The 19413-nt window shown below is 39.6% G+C and overlaps 2 protein-coding genes across 3 annotated transcripts; both read left to right on the forward strand.

Moving 5' to 3' along the window:
- Nucleotides 1-1681: 1681 nt before the first annotated feature.
- Nucleotides 1682-10137, forward strand: LOC107688395 (claspin-like). Its single transcript, XM_016486050.1, has 13 exons — nucleotides 1682-1691; nucleotides 2608-2792; nucleotides 3187-3712; nucleotides 3815-3875; nucleotides 3988-4078; nucleotides 4328-4431; nucleotides 4602-4763; nucleotides 5131-5252; nucleotides 7579-7706; nucleotides 7782-7899; nucleotides 8041-8117; nucleotides 8273-8434; nucleotides 9860-10137. The coding sequence occupies exons 1-13, from the start codon at nucleotides 1682-1684 to the stop codon at nucleotides 9974-9976; spliced, it is 1863 nt and encodes a 620-aa protein (XP_016341536.1). The 3' UTR covers nucleotides 9977-10137.
- Nucleotides 10138-12138: 2001 nt separating this feature from the next.
- LOC107688374 (uncharacterized) lies at nucleotides 12139-14623 on the forward strand. 2 transcript variants are annotated; one of them, XM_016486031.1, is made up of 2 exons: nucleotides 12139-12333; nucleotides 13335-14623. In XM_016486031.1, the coding sequence occupies exons 1-2, from the start codon at nucleotides 12212-12214 to the stop codon at nucleotides 14344-14346; spliced, it is 1134 nt and encodes a 377-aa protein (XP_016341517.1). In that variant the 5' UTR covers nucleotides 12139-12211; the 3' UTR covers nucleotides 14347-14623. The 2 variants fall into 2 exon arrangements, with proteins under 2 accessions (XP_016341517.1, XP_016341519.1); XM_016486033.1 differs by lacking the exon at nucleotides 12139-12333 and adding an exon at nucleotides 12359-12499.
- The last annotated feature ends 4790 nt before the right edge of the window (nucleotides 14624-19413 follow it).

Raw genomic sequence — 19413 nt, forward strand, 5'->3', positions numbered from 1 at the left:
CACCCGTTACTGGGGAAACCGCAATATTTCAGCACTCCTAAAGCGCTACCTTGTGGCAGAGAATGAATTTGCATTTCCAATAAGCCTTTCTTGCTGTTTATGGTCAGATCAATGCAAATATCAACTCATGTTTTTACGCAGCAAACACATAGAGTTGTAAATGAGAAAGAAGTTAATGTGCCTTCTAAAAATCTAAACAATTAAGACAGTAATATTTATACGTTTTAAATTGACATAATTTATAAACTTAATTTATCCCTTTTCATAAAAATGGTCTAAAGGCTGTTGTATAAGATTTTTGTTTTTGTGAAAACCTTTATCTGAACTGTAAATCATGTAATTGTATGGCTCAATACTGTATGTTACCATAGACATTGTCCAACCCCACTCATACTGTGTTCATTTTACTTCTGCAGCTCTTAAAACGGGTCATAAATTGCCTTAAATTTATTTTAAAAAATTCTGCAGATACCCTGTAAATAATGAAATAAAATTCCTTCTTTCATATTTGTTTATTTGTGTATTGAAAATGGTTTTGATTGACATTTAAACTCCTATCTGATTTTCTATATTTAAAAAAAAAAAAAAAAAAAGGGCTTTTTTTTTTTTTTTTTTTTTTTACTTTGCACAATAAAATAAAATAATAAAATAAAATAAGGTTCTCTTTTGTTGTTTTTGGAGCTTTATGATATCTGTCCATATTCATAATACAATAAAATAACAAAATAAAATAAATGCTAAAATAAAAAAATAAAATGCTAAAATAAAATAAAGTTATTTTTAGGAGCTCTATGACATCTGTCCACATTCACTTTGAATGTAAAATAAAAACAAACAAACAAACAGCATCCAGGAACCGGACACCCCTGCTGTAGAGAATCGATCACTTACCATTGGATGGAAATACGGATGAGGGACGGATAGATTAATAGATAGATAGACAGACGGATAGAAGTATGGATAGATAGAGGGACGGACAGATTCATGGATTGGGCACATAGAGATAGATGGATGGACAGATAGTTGGCTAGATCTGTAAACAGATTGATTTGTTTAATACCCAAATGATCCGTCTTGTACATATTTGACAAGAAATGAGATACAGAGATACAAATAAAGCATTATACAGATACAATACATTGAATACATTTATTAGTTTTACATTTTTAAACATTAATTGCATGACCAGCTTGTTTTTTTCCCTCCAAAATTGTCATTTGGTGATAATTAAAGTTTGCTTGAACCAGAAGGTGCAACCGAGTTTCTGTGATGAATTTCTGAGTGAAACACGATATTGACTAGAAGGCTGGGCTTGATTTTTGCACACCTCCACACCATCTCTAGCGGGAGGGTTTAGGATGCTCTGCTCAAGCCGTCAGACTGGCATCGTCAAACAGAGAGGAAGCACATTTTCAGAATTTGACTGACTGAAGAACACTTTTTTTTTCTCTGGGTTTACTTGCATGGATTATTCATTCATCACAAGACTAGTCATTTGAGTGCTAACAAAGTCCATAGAGCCAATTTTGATTTCATGCATCTTAAGTTCATATTTAAGATGTTGCATGTAGATTACCTGCTTTTACCTTTACTTTTAGGCAGCATAACATCTTGAATGAAACCTCAGCCTTTATACAGAAGAAGTGTACAAAAAGAAATTTGTCCTATAGCAACACACAGCATGATCATCAGTAAGTTAGATCTCTGGTGTGGCTGAAGACCCTGTTGGACTGTTGTTCAGTAAGAAGAATTCCTCCTTTATTCCCATCATGTTTGGATCACATGGCTACTGCTTGAATCGGTTCTGTCCGTTCACATGTGACTGTGTGTTTTATTCCATGGCTAACAATTAAGACAGTAATATTTATACGTTTTAAATTGACAATTGATATGCTTGATTTATCCCTTTTCATAAAAATGGTCTAAAGGTTGTATAAGATTTTAGTTTTTGTGAAAACCTGTATCTGAACTGTAAATCATGTAGTTTTATGGCTCAATACTGTATGTTAACATAGACATTGTCCAAGCCCACTCATACTGTGTTCATTTTACTTGTGCAGCTCTTAAAATGGGTCATAAATTGCCTTAAATTTATTTAAAAAAATTCTGCAGATACCCTGTAAATAGTGAAATAAAATTCCTTCCTTCATATTTGTTGATATTTGTGTATTGAAAATATTTTTTAAAGGGTAAGTTCACCCAAAAATGAAAATTCTGTCATTAATTACTCACCCTTGTGTTGTTCCAAACCCACAAGACCATCGTTCATCTTCGGAACACAATTTAAGATATTTTTGATTCAATCTGAGGGCTATTTGACCCTCCCATAGACAGCAAGGTAACTACCACGTTCAAGGTCCAGAAAAGTACCAAGATGATCGACAAAGTAGGCCAGATCTTTTTTATGCACCAACAGCTTGTAACACTCCAAAGAGTGAAAGGAAAAATTGAAATTGCATCATATGACCCCTTTAAACACTCTATATTTTACAGTTTCTTATTTAAAACAATAAGTTATTATATCTTGCTCTGACAAAAGGTCACGCTTTTAGTATCATTAATATCAAATATATGTGAAATCAGACTGAAGTTTGGTTCTTTTCACAGAGGAGGATGACACCCTTTCATTGGCTAAGGACAGCAGTCATAACAGTAGCTTTGAGCTGATGGGCTCAATGATCCCATCATACCAGCCAGTCAATAGAGCTGCAGGCAGAGGCCTGTCCAACAGTGCGTTCCGCTCTCCATCTCCCTACCTCTTCAGATCCAGCTTCCTCGGCTCTGCTTCAAAGGTGAAGGTCTCTTGCTTGACTGTTAAGCCTAGTGTGGCTTTATACGATCTTTTAATGTCTTTTGGTTGATTGTGAATATTTGTATAACCACATGTTATATGAAAGTCATTATTAAGGTGTGGTCACACTTAAGGCCCTGATATAATCACGGCAAAGTTCTTTGTCATTCTTCGCTTAGGGGTAAAAAGAACATCCAACAAAAAGCTGTGAGTTCACCAAAATGTCACTAATGTGACTGTACCTTTCAACGTATTTAAGTCTCCTAAATCTTAAATACACATAAGGTGACAGTGGTCAGTTGAATTAGAGTTGTAAATGACAATGATTTGCCATATTAGTGAATTACTAATTTAACAGACACTAAATATTTATGATTAATCTTCTCCTTTTTCAGAGCTCAGGTAAGATGTCCGAACCCTCCCTCTCCCTCCCTGTGGAGGATTCTCAAGACCTTTATGCTCCCTCGTCCCCGAGTGAGTCCGCCTTCCCTCCGGCTGGGGATTCTCAGGGTCGTTTCTCACTGGAGGAGGACACCCACTCCCAGCTACTGGATGCCGATGGCTTCTTAAACGTCGGTCCTCGTAGCGTGCCTAGCCGTTCCCACAAACGGCAGCTTATACTAGACAGTCTGGATGAAAACGCCATGGACGCTAACATGGGTGAGCTCCTAGGGCTCTGCTCAGGGGGCTTTGGATCAGGGAAGACCCAGCCAGGGGCTTCTCAGCCTGCAGCAGAGGATGAGCTCCTGGGCTTGTGCTCTGGAGCTTTTGCCACACAGCCTGAAGAACCAGTCGTCAAGCCCAAGGAGAACAAGAAGACCTTGGAGCCAGAAGAGCAAAGAGGGGAGAGTCGAGGCAGCTCCGAGACAGACATGGACCAGCTGCTGGCTCTCTGTTCTGGCAAGTTCACAGGAATCCCGTGTAAGTCTTGTTTTGTTTATACTGAGGGTTAATGATACATGATTATGATACATATTGAACTTAAGTTTTGTAGGTAACAAACTATTTTTAACCTCTTTTTAGCTGCTTCGTCGCTGCCATCAGTCTCAAGTCCTGCCTTTGAAAAGCCATCTGAAACGAACAGGTGCTCATACACGATCAGTGTACATAGATTAATTGCATATCCTTGAAAATTATAGTTTGTATTTTGTTGCTCCAAATACTATATGCTTTATACCCTCCAACTGTCCCCACAGGAACAAGAACATAACTGAGGAACAAGAGGAAGAGGAGGAAAGTGACTGTGAGTTCCGGCTCCTGTCAGATGTAGACAGCCTTAGTGACAAGGTACTCGACAGATAGAAGATTTGTTACTTTGCCTAATGTGTAAACATTGGTTCAACCAGTAGTGTGAGTTTTGGGTGGGACTACCTGTTTGTCCATAAAATGGAGGAGTGTGTTAATTAAAAACTGGGTCTTTTTTTATGCAATATTGCATGGTGGCACAGAAATGCAGCTGTGAATGTTAATGTTTGCTTGTATTTGTTACTACTCTTTAAGTGCTTAGTGCTGTAAACAATTTGTTTTTAATTTAAGGACGAAAATGAGGATAAATCAGATGCTGAAGAAGGGGAAACTGAGAATGAAGAGGAAGAGGAACGGGAAGCGGTCTTTGGACGACGCACTAGCAAAAAGAAAATGTATGTCTATTTTAGTTTTTCAGAGATATTTCTGAACAATGTAAGTTGTTTAAAAGCATTTTAGTGTGGCAGAGGTTGGGAATTACTGCTAATGAATATATTTTATCTTATATGACAATCATTTTATGCGTGTATATTCATATCTCTACATGATATTTGTGTCCCAACAGCCGTTTAGCAGAGTTTGTGGAATCCGAGGCAGAGTTGTCTGGCAGTGATGTGGGCGATGAGGATGAGGATGATTATGGTGGTGATGAATATGAGGAGGAGGAGATACAGGAAGAGTTGCCATCAGATGAGGAATTGATGGACCAAGTTAACAAGATTCACATGTAAGAAATGTTATCTTAATCCTCCACTTACATTGAGTTGCACTTTTAGTAGGTGGTGGAACAGCGAGTACCCCAGTTGCAAAAGCAGCTGAAATGCTTGTTTGGTAGCTTTGCATTTTACAGTTCATTGCACATGTGGGCTTGTCTGCTGCTAAAAATTGTTGTAACATCAATGTGCCACATGGGGGAGCCAACCTATTTATCAAAGCTAAGCTGGGTACTTCTGTTATGCCATGTGATCAGTCAATTCCATAATTCCAGTGTGATAAATGCCTTAAACCTGATTGCTTTTAGAAATAACCACTTCTTTTATAGACTGTCATGGTCTTTCACTAGGAACATGAGGCTCATAATGTTCTCCCAACAGGAAGCAAATCATGGATGATGATAAGCAAAAACTGCGGCTTTATCAGGAGCGTTACCTTGCTGATGGAGATCTGCATTCTGATGGACCTGGACGAGCTCGTCGTTTCCGCTGGAAAAACATTGGTGAGTTCATCTTGTGATCTGGATCCCACCCCTCAGTATGCTGATGTTGAAAAGCACTTGAGAGTGTGATGGGCATCATTTTACAGGGTCCTGGAAAATTAGAGAAAATGTCAAATGTCCTGGAAAATCTTGTAGTTGTCCTAGAAAATTATTATTTAAAAAAATTTTATTGTGTTTTCCTTTAGCAAAGAACGAACAGTTTACCACTGGCCCAAAATAATTAATGTTTAGTAGAAAATGTTCGAACGGCCATAAAGAACCGGCCTGTTTTTGCTCCAAACGGCTCTTTTGGTTAATTTCAGCCGACTTGCACACAAACTGTATTGCAAGCATTTTCCAACATGTAATTTGTGTGGAACTATTACAAAGCCTGTAAACGGGACCTTCATAAAGGCCAGAGACGCTGAAGACAAACGCAAAGAGGGGAAAATACTGTAGCAGGCAGAGCAGCTCACTTGTGCACAATGCTCGAAATATTGGAAGAAAATCCTTAATATTGAGTTGGGGGTGTGGGGGGGTTATGTATCTCTGAGGGGAACTGACTGTCTTCAGAAAAGTTTAGATGGTATTTTCTTTTCATCTTGCCTCTGTATTATGCATACGAAAGTAGTATTTCTAGAAGCAGGGCTGCTTTGTTTACAGTGGTAACCAGGGAAACTTATCCGCTCTAGGTGGCGCTTTTAAGGGCAGCCGCATGAAAGTTTAGCTGTTTGGCAGTCGGGTCTTTTTAGCTTTTTAAACAATTTTAACTTAATATAGTTTAGAAATGCACGGATAGATCATTTATTTGTATGATTATATTGCTATATTGGGAGTTAGGACATGTGGATGGATTTATTCCTGGGAGATTTTGGATGGATTCTGGTATGCGGCCTACTCTTCTACAGCTGGGTGGATGATAGGAAACTATTGAGGAAACCATCATATCCTGTCATGTCAAACTTTAAATAAAACTAAACTAAACTAAACGCTGTATTACTGCTTTTCCATAAGGGCCACCTGCTGTCAGAGAATGAATTTGCGTCTCGTTCAGCCCGTCTGCTGTTTTTGTTTCATCCAGATGTTTTACCTAGCATAATTTCACAAAGCTAAAGTCAGACCAAAAAACTCATAAGCCAAAGCACTTGAAAATGTAGTGGAAAAAATAAAAAACCTTTATTCACATGGCTTTACATTAAAAAAAAACAACTCTCAAGTGCACCGATGCATAGCAGCTAACAAGCCTTCATCAGGGTGTAAAGTCAGACCGTTCTGTTTGTGCTTCTGGTTTTAAAATGACATCCAATTTAAATCAGAAACTGCTCATGTATGCAGCATCTTTGTTTGGATCGTGATTAAAATGCAGTGGTTGCCTCTAATTTTAAATTGCTACAAAGAGTTTGGCCTGTAAATAGAGCAAAAAACATCTTGTTCATGTACTCATATTTTCATCTTATCTCTTGCTTTATAAAATATTATAAAATATGAACTAATTGGAATTTGCTTGTAAAAAATGTTTTTTTTTTAATCCGATTCAGCCATAAAAAATCAAGTGCATTGGTGCATCACTATTGACTTTTGACAGTGTGAACACTGATGTGTTTCCCAACGTTCTATCCAGTGGTCAATTAAATTAAAATTAAACTAATAATTTTGATTATTGTCAAAAGTATGCTGTTAGTACTTTCTTACCAAGTCGATACTGAAATTTTTAAAATGTAACAATACCAGGCGTTCTGCAGCACTGGTAGTACCAAGTACAGACTCAATTCAGTACTCGCTGATAGGCAGCTGCTTTCAAACGCTTCCGTGCAGATTTATATCACTTTCCGTGACCAGTGATATGCAATCAGAGGTGTTTAAGTTAGTCAGAATCTTCACTTAACCCTTTTAAGACAATACTTGAATAATTGAAAAATATTTGAAGGATACACACCAATATTTTAAAATATTTTTTCTTTAATATCACTATTAGCATTAATAGTGAACTTATTTTTTATTTTCAGATAGTTAAAATATACTTTCAATGTTTTTCTTTTCCTATGGTACTGAATTTGGTTCTGAAAATCATTTGTTGTAATATATAATTAAGAGCTCATATTAAAGAGCTGATTTTATAGTTAAGTCATTGCCATAAACTATGTTTTTAAAGACTTTTGGAGAGGAATATATTACTTTAGGGCATGATCCTCGTTTTAAGCTGTAATTCAATTAAAAATGTCCTGAAAAAGTCCTTGAAGTCCTGGAAAATAATCACTGAAAATGAGTGGGAACCCTGATTAAATCTGACAGTGCTTGTAGCAGCTAACTGGAGAAGATGTTTTTTTTCTGTTACTGTTTTGACCAGATGATATTTTTGAGTTTGGTGGAATGGGTCCTGATGGAGACGAGGAAGAGGAAGATGAAGAAATCGATCAACTGGAGCTGCAAAGACGTAAAGAGCGGCTAGAGAGGGAACAGTGGATGAGAGAACAGGTGTGTGTAAGAAAGAAGTTGATGTTATGTGTGCATGCTTGTGTGCATGTGTCTGACTCCAATTCTGTTCTGTAGACTGAAGCTCAGGCCAAAAAGGGAGAGGATGCAGATGATGAGGAAAAGATTGAAGAAGAGGATAGTCAATTTATGAAGCTAGCCAAGAAGCTCACTGCTAAGACCCTTCAAAAGAGAGGTACCCACATGCACTGAGATTTTCTGACAGTATTTAAGACTAGTGCTGGTTGATTATTTGTTTGCCTCATGATGGACATTTTCTACTGGATAAACAACTGTCAGCTACAAAGTTACTGAAGTGTTTTTCAACTGTTTACAGACCCTTCAGCTGTTCCTCTGCAAGAGAAGGCGGCTCTCAAAGCCAACCAGTTCCGAAAGCCATTTCAGCCCACCGTGGTCAGTACCCACTGCACACTCCATGTTGTTCTCTACTTCCTGTTTTTTTGTTTGTTTGTTTTTTACAGCAATGCCACTGTCAGCTTGTTTAAATTGCTTTTAAGAGGTAAAACTGTCACAGATTTGTAATCTATTGACTTGTAATTTATCTCCAGGTCAAGAGAGGCTCATTACTCAGTCAACCCCGAGCAATGTTGCAAAAGTTAGCCAGCATCTCTGACAGTAACCCTTTGGCCCCTCGTAACACACGAGGTTTTCTTTTCCAAACCCTGTCACCGGAAAAAGAGACACCTGCATCAGAGGGACCCAGAAAACAGGTACTTTGTTTTTCATGTTATTTACATTTTTACAAAGATATTTGTGACCCAGGACCACAAAACCAGTCTTAAGTCGCTGGGGTATATTTGTAGCAATAGCCAAAAATACATTGTATGGGTCAAAATTATTGATTTTTCTTTTATCATTAGGATATTAAGTAAAGATCATGTTCCATGAAGATATTTTGTAAATTTCCTACTGTAAATATATTAAAGGGGTCCTATTATGCTTTTTCACTTTTTCAACTTTAGTTAGTCTGTAATGTTGCTGTTTGAGCATAACGTTGTGATTGGCGAACAGCTTAGACAGTGTTTCAGTACTGCCACGCCCCTTGCTCCGTCTTTCAACAAAAGCTTTTTGGGCGAATCCGGTACTCCCTCATGTTGTGGAAGCTGTCCTCAGTAAAATGTGCAGCGCACACAATAGCAAATTGGGGTTATAATGCTCAGGGACAGAGTTAAAAAATAAATTCCAACAACTGTCTCCTGACATCATCTGCTTTCAGAAGCCCAAACAAAAACGTTTGGTCACGGAGGTGAAAAAAACAGCGTTTCAGGCGGTCGCGCACCGGACGAGAAGCGCAGCGTCACGCCACGTCTTTAAAATTCAAATACATTATTTTCTATGAGTGTAGGCACACCGGCGGCGCCCAGCTAACGTTACGTCGTGTTATATTTGTAAGAATTGTTCTAGACCAGCGGTTCTCAATTCCAGTCCTCGCGTACCCCCGCTCTGCATGTTTCAAACGCTGTAGTCCAAACGAGCCGTTCGTTGTAGTTCTTGAAAAGGGATTTAAAAAAAAAAAACTAAATATCTCCCTTTGGAGTGGACTTTGAGATTTGTAATGCTGACACTGACTAAAATTAAAAAAGTGAAAAAGCATAATAGGACCCCTTTAAAACTTATTTTTTTATTAGTAATGTGCATTGCTAAGAACTTCATTTGGACAACTTTTAAAGGCGATTTTCTCAATATTTAGATTTTTTTTAGCACCCTCAGATTCCAGATTTTCAAATAGTTGTTTCTCGGGCCAAATATTGTCAAACCATACATCAATGGAAAGCTCATTTATTCAGCTTTCAGACGATGTATAAATCTCAATTTCGAAAAATTGACACTTATGACTGGTTTTGTGGTCTAGGGTCACATTTTACTTTGGAGTTAGAATAAAATTTGTGGAAAGGGAGTAAAACCAAAAGACCTGCTAACAGTTTAGCATGATTCGTGAATGTAGTTAATAGTTCTACCACCGGATGGCGCTGTAGTCTTAGAATGATTGTTAAGACAAAGACTACAAGTCAAGTAAGGTGTCTTATTACTTCAACACTCAGGATGAATGTTTTATTGTATAATGATGTATTATGAGCTTTTTAAATATGACCTCTTCTAAAGTATGAGTAAAAATGAGTAAATTAACTTTTCAGGTTAAGAAAAGAGGACAGATGGACTCTTTTAGCCCTGCTGCCAAGCGGCCATGTCTCGGGAACTCCCTCAAACCTACAGGACCACCACGAAGTATTTTCAGCTATCTGGAAAACTGAAGTTGCTTCCAAACTTCCCAGTATTACTTACAATTAATACATAACTATATTTGTCCCATTGTCCAAACTAAATGTTATGATGTTGAAAGTTTGTCTTTTTAGACTATTTGTATCATGTAAATATTGTGATTTCTCCTTTTAAGTGATGTAATTTTATTTTTTTTATAAAATTGTGTATTAAAATGTATTTTAAAATATCGTTTGCAGTTTTGCGACCAAGAGTCATGCTTGAAAGGTCAACCCTTGAGCTCTTAGCACAGGCTCCCTCAGGCTATGAATTTCTTCTATCTAACCTGCAAAAACGGAGTTAACTTGAGTTTAACCAGACATGTTTTGGTCTCAGTGGTTTGACGTAAGAGCTCCTGCTTTTTGTATGTTTAACTCATTTTGTAAGTGCTTTTAATCTGCTTTTTCTGAGTTTGGAGCTGGAGTTGTGTTTTTTTTTTGTTTTTTTTTTATAGATCAACTCCAGGGTGAACACAGCCACTGAATTGTGACTATATTGTCAAGAGAATACTGAGATCAGCTCTCAGCAGCCACTGGATAATTCTGGGTTCATTTGTAACATGCGAGTTGGGTTCCAGCAATATGTTGAGTCTCCGCATCACACATTTTGTTTTAACCAATGATCCCTAAAAGAAATGCTCTTTTGAAGATAACTGACCTTGTCAAGCTAGAAAACTAATTCCATGTTGCCTGCCAAGACGTGTGTGTGTGTGAGTGTGTGAGTGTGTGAGTGTGTGTGTGTGTGCCGTCCCCTGCAGGGCCTGTGCTCCACTTCCAGCGCCTCTCATCAGAGCTTGCGGCTCAATCGTCCTGACATCAGAGCTGTGTGTGTGTGTGTGTGTGTGTGTGTGTGTGTGTGGAGGGGGAGGGGGGAGAGGGAGCTAGCTAGCTTCTGGGCAACTAGTTGAATGTGCAGTAGCTGCCATACTGGATCTGAGTGGTGGCTTTTGACGGCAGTGTCAGGGGTGAGTCCCTCTGGGCTCTGTCACTTCTCAAACTGCCCGGACAAGAGACATGCAACTGAACTGCGGGAAATGGGTCATAACTGCAGGCTGCTCGTATCCAAACAAGTGCTTCAGTTTGCTGGCTATGGCACGCTTTTACTGCAAGTTATCATGTATGTGCGGGACACAATCCAGCTTTTTTTCTTTTTTTTTTTTTGTGGCATAAACTTGCTTCTAACCCGTAGTGTTTTACAGGTGACATGTTTTTGAATTGATACAGCAAGTGTTAAAGCTCATTTTGCGAAGCAACTTCAAGCATCTCTTGTCTCTTGCTCTCATCTTCATTCCTGTTCCTTCCCCAGATTGTTTGCTTGATGTAGATGATTTTCCATGTGACGAAGCCGCAGGCAGACTTTTTATTTGATGTATTTTTCATGTGTTAAGGCTATTATTGAGAGATGGAGGTGGGGGGGAGACTAGAGACAGCCTGAAGGTGTAACACTTGAATGGGGGTGTTGTTGGACAGAGGGGGGAGAGAAGAGTTATTTTCTTCGCCAGCAATGGCTTGTCATGGGATAGGGAGGGAATGTACTTACTGAGTCTGTCTGATGTACAAGCACAAAAACACAGTCACATAGTGCCTCATGATAAGCCACCATAGACCTACAGCAACAAAACTGCAGCTCCATTAAGGGATGTTAACCTGGTTGTAAAATAGTCGTCCTTAACTCTTGTCTGATGACGTTGAGGGTATTTTAGACTTTTTAGGACTCTTAAGGTTTTTCGTTTTCCTGCAATCTGACGTTTGGCGCCCGTCCTTTCAAGTAAAACAATAAAGGTTCTTGTGATATATTTGTGTTACTCTATAATAAAATGATAATGACAGTAGGTATATTTTATGTACTGCCCGAATTGACAGTAATGAAAAGCGCTCGAGCAGCAACTTGCTGTTACTATAGAAACCTCATCAGGTGAACGCGACTTTTGCTCATTTAGCACACTGTTGTTGAAACCTATATATAGTAATATGTATTTATATATAGATATAAACTTTATATTTTGTTATATTTATACTTTAAGACCCTTCATTGTTTGTTTTGACCTCTCTTGGGGGGTTCAAGCCTTAATTCAGAGCCCCCCTCCCTTGTTCATTTTAGAGTCAAACTTTGCTTGAATTTGTTTTCCCACACTAATTTCACCGGTTTCCAGCTATGTGGTCCCTTCCCAGTTTAGGAAGTGAGTCATAGCCCAGTGGTCCGTTGCAGTACACGGGAAAAGAGAGCGGATGGGAGGGAGAGCGAGAGAGAGGAGGAATCAGATTAACATCGCTGGAGAGGGTCGGTCGGAGGAGGGGAAAACAGGGAGGACACTGTATCTTATTCGCGGACGAAAAACGGACAACAACCCGTAAGACAATGCCCTCTAATAATTGATTCTCAAATGTTATTGTCAATCAGACATTTATGTAACGCCTAAATAAAATTGGAGCGAGGTTTATAGGCTCTCTGTGGATGTGCGCGGCTGTTTTTTGCCGCGTTCCCGGCCGAGCGAGCGAGCGAAGCCGAGAGATGGGGTGAGACTTGTGTAACGCCGCTCTTACGTAATCCAACCTCTATTTACCTGGATTCTATTAATCTGTGTTTTTTCTTGGCTTTTGCGATTGGCTGTTATTGATTTGTTTTTGCTGATTATCTAAATCCGCGATAACATGTATTTTGATAACGTTTGTGCTCGTTAGGCAGCTAGTCGAGCATCGAGCTCCAACAAATGCGTTTGATTAGTGGTTTAATGTTCATTGATTTCGTTCATGCATCTTATATATTTATTTTAACGTGGTGCTTCGAGCTATTCCAATCGAATCGCATAAATCGTCGAGTAAATTACAGCAGGAATTTTAAATATATCGAAATGCACCGAGCCGTTCAGGTTAGCACAAATTTTTCGTTCCTGTTCTTGGGGCGGAATTGAACTACTTGCAGATTTTATGTCCTCAATCATTTTATTACTTGCGCCTGAGGCGCACAACCCTGAATCTCTGGTTGCTGTTCTTCAGCACCACATGGCCGCGCAGCCCCTGTCACGCCGAGTGATTGACAGGCCCCGAAGTTATTACGTGGCTATATCTGTGAGAGGACATCTGAATATTTCATGTCACCGAAATAGAGAACATGCCGTGGAATTGCACCACTGAATATTTTATGTATTGTTTTAACCATTATTATCGAGGGATTTTAGCCACAGATATTATTTAGTGTGTTAGTGGCCTTTCAGCACTTTTCTGTTTTGTCTGAAACTATATTTGCAGCCAAAATATAACAATATATTGTATTACTTTGCTTTTGCATCCTTCTGTCAAACCACTAACTCTTTTTTTTTTATTTATTTTTTTTTATCTGCCCTTTTCAAAGAGCGAGTGAATCTCAAACAAAACTGAAAATGCTTCAGCAAGATCGGGCCATGAACCCTGTCCTTGGAAGTCGAGCTCTGATTGGACCACAGTTAACTCTGCGCATTCATACCAACAGTCAAAAGAGATGTGAGAAAGATGGTAACTTTAACTTCCTGGGGCAGGATGATGACTCCATGACAGGAGATGAAAATCGCAACCAGGTGCGTCCAAGAGCTTTGGTCCGTGATCTGCCTCTTTCTGCCAACCACTATGGACCTGGACCCCTCTCCCCCTTGTCTCGTCTGCCATGCTGGAGCCCTTTGGAGCCTCTTCCTGAGATTGAAAGTGGAGACGATATGGGCGGCAGAGTGCCTCCAGATGGCGCAGAGGAAGGCAAGTTTGATGAAGAGATGAGGAGAGTGACGAATGATGAAAAGGAGAAGGCATTGGGAGAGAGTGAGAAAGTGGAGGACCTACTGGATGATGACGAAGAGGAGGATGCAGTGATAGACTGGGCTGACAGTGATGAAGAGTTTGAATTCAGCTACAGGTCCGAAAGCTCTTCCCCACTCAGCACAGAGAGTGGTGACATTGGGCCAGAGGCCCACAATTCCATCTGGGATCAAATCTGCCATGAACGTCCAACAGCAGACAATGGGAATGCGACTGCGGACACCATGAAAAACCAAAACCATGTGGATAAGAAGGCAGAGCGGCGTCGAGAGAGCCTGGAGGGCACTGATGCAGTTGAAGACCGCTCGTCCGACTCCGATATCGACCCCTGTTCTGAGCTGCCGGACCTTATGGAGGCTGTTTGGACGCTACAGGACCGGGAGAGGTTTAAGGCACAGGAGATGGAGAAGCATCAGGTCCAGCTGACCATGTATCGTCGCCTGGCCCTTATCCGGTGGGTTCGCACCTTACAAAATCGTGTCCAGGAGCAGCAAAACCGCCTCCAGTCCAGTTTCGACGTCATTCTTACACATAGGAAAGAGCTTCTGCGCATGGGTGCTGCCACTGCTGCCCAATAACAGAAACAAACTGAGAAAAGTCATGAGACCAGCTGATGACTATTATCATGTGAAAAGTAATCTTTGCATCTTTGTGCATCTCATTTTTGAATCAAAGTACCTCCTGGGTCTCTGAACTATTTTGCCCTAATGTTCCATGATGACAAACTTTTCTCACTATCATAAATGTGGTTAAAAGTCCTCCAAAACATCACCTTGAACTGTGTCCACATGGTTACTGATGTTTCCGAACTCCTCCAACCTGATATGTTAAAATAATTATAAAGTGTCATATAAATGTTTTGTGTGGTATTGAAATAAATTATATTTAACAATAAATGCGCACTGTGTCTTTTTGTGAAATGCTTAGTTTTGAGGAGTAATACATTTAAAATATTTTTCACCTAAAAATGCACTTCATGTGATAACATCTAAATTATTTTAATAAAATCAAATATATTGTTTATTATATTGTGACTAAAGCAATGACTATACTATAAAAAAATAATATAATTTTAGGAGTCAGATCAGGTCGAAATTGTTCCTTAGGGTAACAACAGCACATGTTCACTTGATCACATTTCCAGCCAGTGTATAAAAACAACTCAGACTGACGCGTTATATAACAATAGATGACAATTCTTGTGCTCTAAGGCTTGATATTGTTTCAACATTATATATTCAAGACCTCCTCTTGACCTTTAATGACAGTGTTTCCTTTAAGAACCACACAGTGTTCAATTGTTTCTCCTTATCACACATAAAAAGTGCTGGGTGAGAGTTTTAAATCAAAGTGGCCTGCATCAATCTAAATAGCACGGGCTCCATATCTTGTTGCCCCGGGCTGAGAGCGTCTGGCCTTTCTCTGCGTATGCATGTGTCTGAGTGTTTACGGAGATACCAGTGTTTCTCCTATAATCCACAGTCAAAGCAGAGCTGCAGGGTAAGAGTTGTACTGGTTCGTGTCCCTGAGGGATTTGGACAGAGCGCGCCTCGGGGCACCTGGTCCAATCCGCCCGGTGAGCAGCCCGCAGGTCCAGTCAGATTCGGCAGCCAAAAGCCCGGGGCGAAATGAGGGATAATTCCGAGGGTTTCTCATCCAGCTTATCACACCCTTTTGCGAATGTACTGAAGAATTAACATGTTTAACGATTTGGTTTGTCGTCTTTGGCTCAATGTCACGCTACCAAAAGTGCGAGCTAAGAAAGCGTTTTTGTCTCGGAGCACAACTCTGCGAGAATTAACCAGATACAAAATGGCATGCTAAAGAAAACGCGTTTTACAAGGGATAACATTTCGCGTTTAACAAATAACGACAGCTCATTTATGTATACGCAGCATATTGGACAACGTGGAAAAATGATGTCATATATGTTTAGAATAGTTATTATCTGCCCGAAATCTGGTGAGGTTTTCGAGCGCAACCCAATTTTCGGCGCCCCTAGCAAAGTTTGCTACCCGTCAACTATTTTGAAGACGTTTTAAACACAGCACTAAACGTTTTGTGTTGTTTCAATCTGTAATAAAGCGAATAACGACAGTAGGCTACTTACGTTTTATCGATGAACTGAAAGGTAGGCTAGGCTGCCTACTTTTGCCATAGTAATTTCTTCAGGTAAAAGTTCATCTGTTGAGCCCATTAACTGGTAGGCCTAATCTAAGTTTATTGATTGCTTGTAAACTCTGTTGAAACATAGCCTATATGTAATAAGTATATGTAGCTACTTTAAGCCCTCTCATTCTTGTTTTGACTCTCATCATTTACTCACCCTTAATTAAGTACTCACCCCAAACCTGTATGGATTTCTTTCTTCTGCTGAACACATATGGTATTTTGAAAAATGTGGGTAACCAAAATTGATGCTCCCCATATTCGCTACATGGAAGTCTCACATTCTTCAAATCTCAGGAGAAGAAAGAAATTCATACAGGTTTGGAACAGCTTGAGGGTGAGAAAATGACAGAATTTTCATTTTTGGGTGAACTACCCCTTTATTGAGGACAGATTTAATTTTATTAAAGGGGTCATATGATGCTGCTAAAAAGAACATTATTTTTTGTATTTGGTGTAATGAAATGTGTTTATGCGGTTTAAGGTTAAAAAAACATTATTTTCCACATACTGTAGATCCACAGCGCGAAGTTGATGTAACACTCCAAAGAGAAAGGAAAATTTTAAATCGCATCATATGACCCCTTTAAAGCTGCAGTTGGTAACTGTTTTGTGTTCAAAATTTACAAAATTTATATAATAAGCGAGTACACCATGAATCCATTTTCCAAACCGTGTTTTTGGCTTGTCCTGAATCACTACGGTACACCTATAATAAGTGTTTATATTCGGACTATTTAGGCTGGCTCGGGTAGGTACCGCTGCGGAGTAGCCCAGTACCTGCGTGATTTGCCCTAGACATAAACAGAGAGAAGTAGCTCCGGCTACAATGTTCTTCCGCAAGACGCACGCAGTTCTGTTTATTAACCGCTAGAGCGCCAAAAGTTACGTATGAGAGGCCTTTCAAGACATTATTCAAACTTTACTCGTGCACACACTATCAAACTCTCTCTCATAGACTACTATAAGGTCTTTCACACACTATCAAAGCTTTCACACGCACTATCAAACTCTCTCTCATTCACTACCATACCATCTCTCACACACTATCAAAGCTTTCACACGCACTATCAAACTCTCTCGCACACGCACTATCATCAAACTCTCTCGAGCACACTATCAAACTCATTCACACGCACTATCAAACTCTATAATGCGTTGACAGCGTGACTTTGAAAATTAAGAATTTTGGCATAAATGAATGGCATGCAGTGAAATGACTGTCAATTAAAAATGACAGAATAATGACTTAAATTTAATACAAATTAATAAATATGTTAATTCTGATCTTATTCGTCAGGTCTCGCACATAATGCAGCATCGGTTGAAGTGTTCTGGAACAGTGTTGTAAATACAATTTAACCACTGATTTCTAGTCGTGTCTATTTTTGGAAGGCCAAACAAAGTAGTTTCGCTTTCACAACGAAACACAGCGTCACACACGGTGGCCTAGAGTGAGCGGCGGCGGCCTAGAGTGAGCAGAGGCTGGGGGCTAGAGTGAGGAACGGCCGGAGGGCTAGAGTGAGCAGAGGCGACGGGCTTGAGAACGGCGCGGCCGGCAGATTTAGCGAAGGAGAGTCCGGAGGGCTTGCGGCAACCACATGTGACGACCCCGGGCTGGACTCCGCTTCGTCCACGGTGAAAGCCGATCCGGTGATCCACAGCGCAAAGTTGTTGTATTTCCTCAGCGACCAGCACGGATCAGCTCTAGGCATGACGAAGCAGATATTGTCCTCTTTTGGAAGGCCAAACAAAGTAGTTTCGCTTTCACAACGAAACACACAGCGCCTTCACGACATGGCGGCGGCAACAACAATACTACAGTGAGAATAAAAGTTACGCCTTCTTTCTTTGCGTAAACATTTGGGCCGCGTAATGCAAATAAAAAAAAAATATCGTGACGTAGATATGTGGGGGCGTGTTAGAACGAGCCATTTTAGGAAGCGTGCCTGACTCAACTTTTATAAAGAATATCTCTTTGGATTTGAGACTTTAGTCTTTGCAACTTTACAGATCTTCTTTATGCACCAAGAGCTTGTAACACTCCAAAGAGAAAGGAAAAATTGAAATCGCATCATATGACCCCTTTAAATTTAAGTCATTATTCTGTCATTTTTCATTGACAGTCATTTCACTGTATGTCATTCATTTATGCCAAAATTCTAAATTAATTTTCAAAGTCACGCTGTCAACGCGTTATAGAGTTTGATAGTGCGTGTGAATGAGTTTGATAGTGTGTGGGCGAGAGAGTTTGATAGTGCGTGTAAATGATTGGTAGTGTGTGCGAGACGGTATAGTAGTGAATGAGAGAGCGTTTGATAGTGCGTGTGAAAGCTTTGATAGTGTGTGAAAGACCTTGCAGTTGTATGAGAGAGAGTTTGATAGTGTTTGCGCGAGTAGTTTGAATAATGTCTTGAACGGCCTCTCATAGTTACGGACTGCAGCTTTAACTATCAGTTTCAAGAAAACATTAAACTCATCTACAGTAGAAATTGTCCCTTGTATTGTACTTCAGTTATATTTCTGTAGCTGCTTTTATAAGGCCCTAGGGATAACTCTGGGAGGAAAAGAAATTGATAGTTCAACGTTTTTTTTGTTTTTTTTTTATGTGATGCGTCTTCACCCAGAAAACATTACAAAAAAAAATAAAAATAAGTCAAACGCTACATTGTATAATGTAGGCAGTGGGACAAACTGCTGAGTCAGAAGGTCCCCGCTGGGCGCGAATAACAGCAACGGTGAGAACGTCTCTCCACACGAGGAGATGATGTAAAATACGGGTGTTCTGTAGGATGAAACGCCGCGTTTCTCATGGTGTGGAATTGCTGATTTTGCGCCTAAAATAAGGAGAGATATGATACCTGAACATAGTTGTTATAGAAAGTATCACCTTTGTGAGAGCAAACACAAAACTGTATACTTAAATATGCATCACCGGTTCTCTCAAGTTGGGCTAAATTAAAATATTTCCAACAAATTTATATATGAAACCTAAATGAGAAACATGTTGTAATATTTTCATAGACAGCACATGTAATAAAGGACCAACTTTAAAATTAAAATTAATACAACCAAATATAGGCCTATTTATTTATTTATTAATCAACTATGAATTATTATTGACGCCGTTTCTATTCCAACTCCTAGGCTTTATACCAATAGTAATTCTATTTTTTATTTGTGTAATCATTACATATGTCATGTAGCCTATGTGTGAAAAAAAAATGTAGCCTATGCTACATTTAGATAGGCCTATAGTCCATAGGGCCTTTCGCACCGCGGGAACCTTTTCATAGAACCAGAACTAATTGTGGAACTACCCACTTTTTGGCGTTTTCGCACCGCCGGAACTGGGTGCGATTTTAGTACCGGACTGCCTTTTTCGAGAACCAAATTAGCTCCTACTCCAGAGCAGGGTCTAACCAGCACAACTGGTACTAATCGTGACGTAAGTAGACATTGATTGGCCAAACGCG

Source organism: Sinocyclocheilus anshuiensis, unplaced genomic scaffold (genome assembly GCF_001515605.1).
Source record: "Sinocyclocheilus anshuiensis isolate Anshui unplaced genomic scaffold, SAMN03320099.WGS_v1.1 scaffold209, whole genome shotgun sequence".
Classification (NCBI taxonomy): domain Eukaryota; kingdom Metazoa; phylum Chordata; class Actinopteri; order Cypriniformes; family Cyprinidae; genus Sinocyclocheilus; species Sinocyclocheilus anshuiensis.

Bases quoted from the DNA above. Each gene is read 5' to 3' on its own strand.
- LOC107688395 (XM_016486050.1), top strand. The intron at 3,876-3,987 runs GTGCTCATACAC...CTGTCCCCACAG, and splicing joins AAGCCATCTGAAACGAACAG to GAACAAGAACATAACTGAGG. The intron at 4,079-4,327 runs GTACTCGACAGA...TTTTAATTTAAG, and splicing joins TAGACAGCCTTAGTGACAAG to GACGAAAATGAGGATAAATC.
- LOC107688374 (XM_016486031.1), top strand. From the start codon at position 12,212: ATGGGAGGGAGAGCGAGAGAGAGGAGGAATCAGATTAACATCGCTGGA. The intron at 12,334-13,334 runs GTAAGACAATGC...CCCTTTTCAAAG, and splicing joins CGAAAAACGGACAACAACCC to AGCGAGTGAATCTCAAACAA.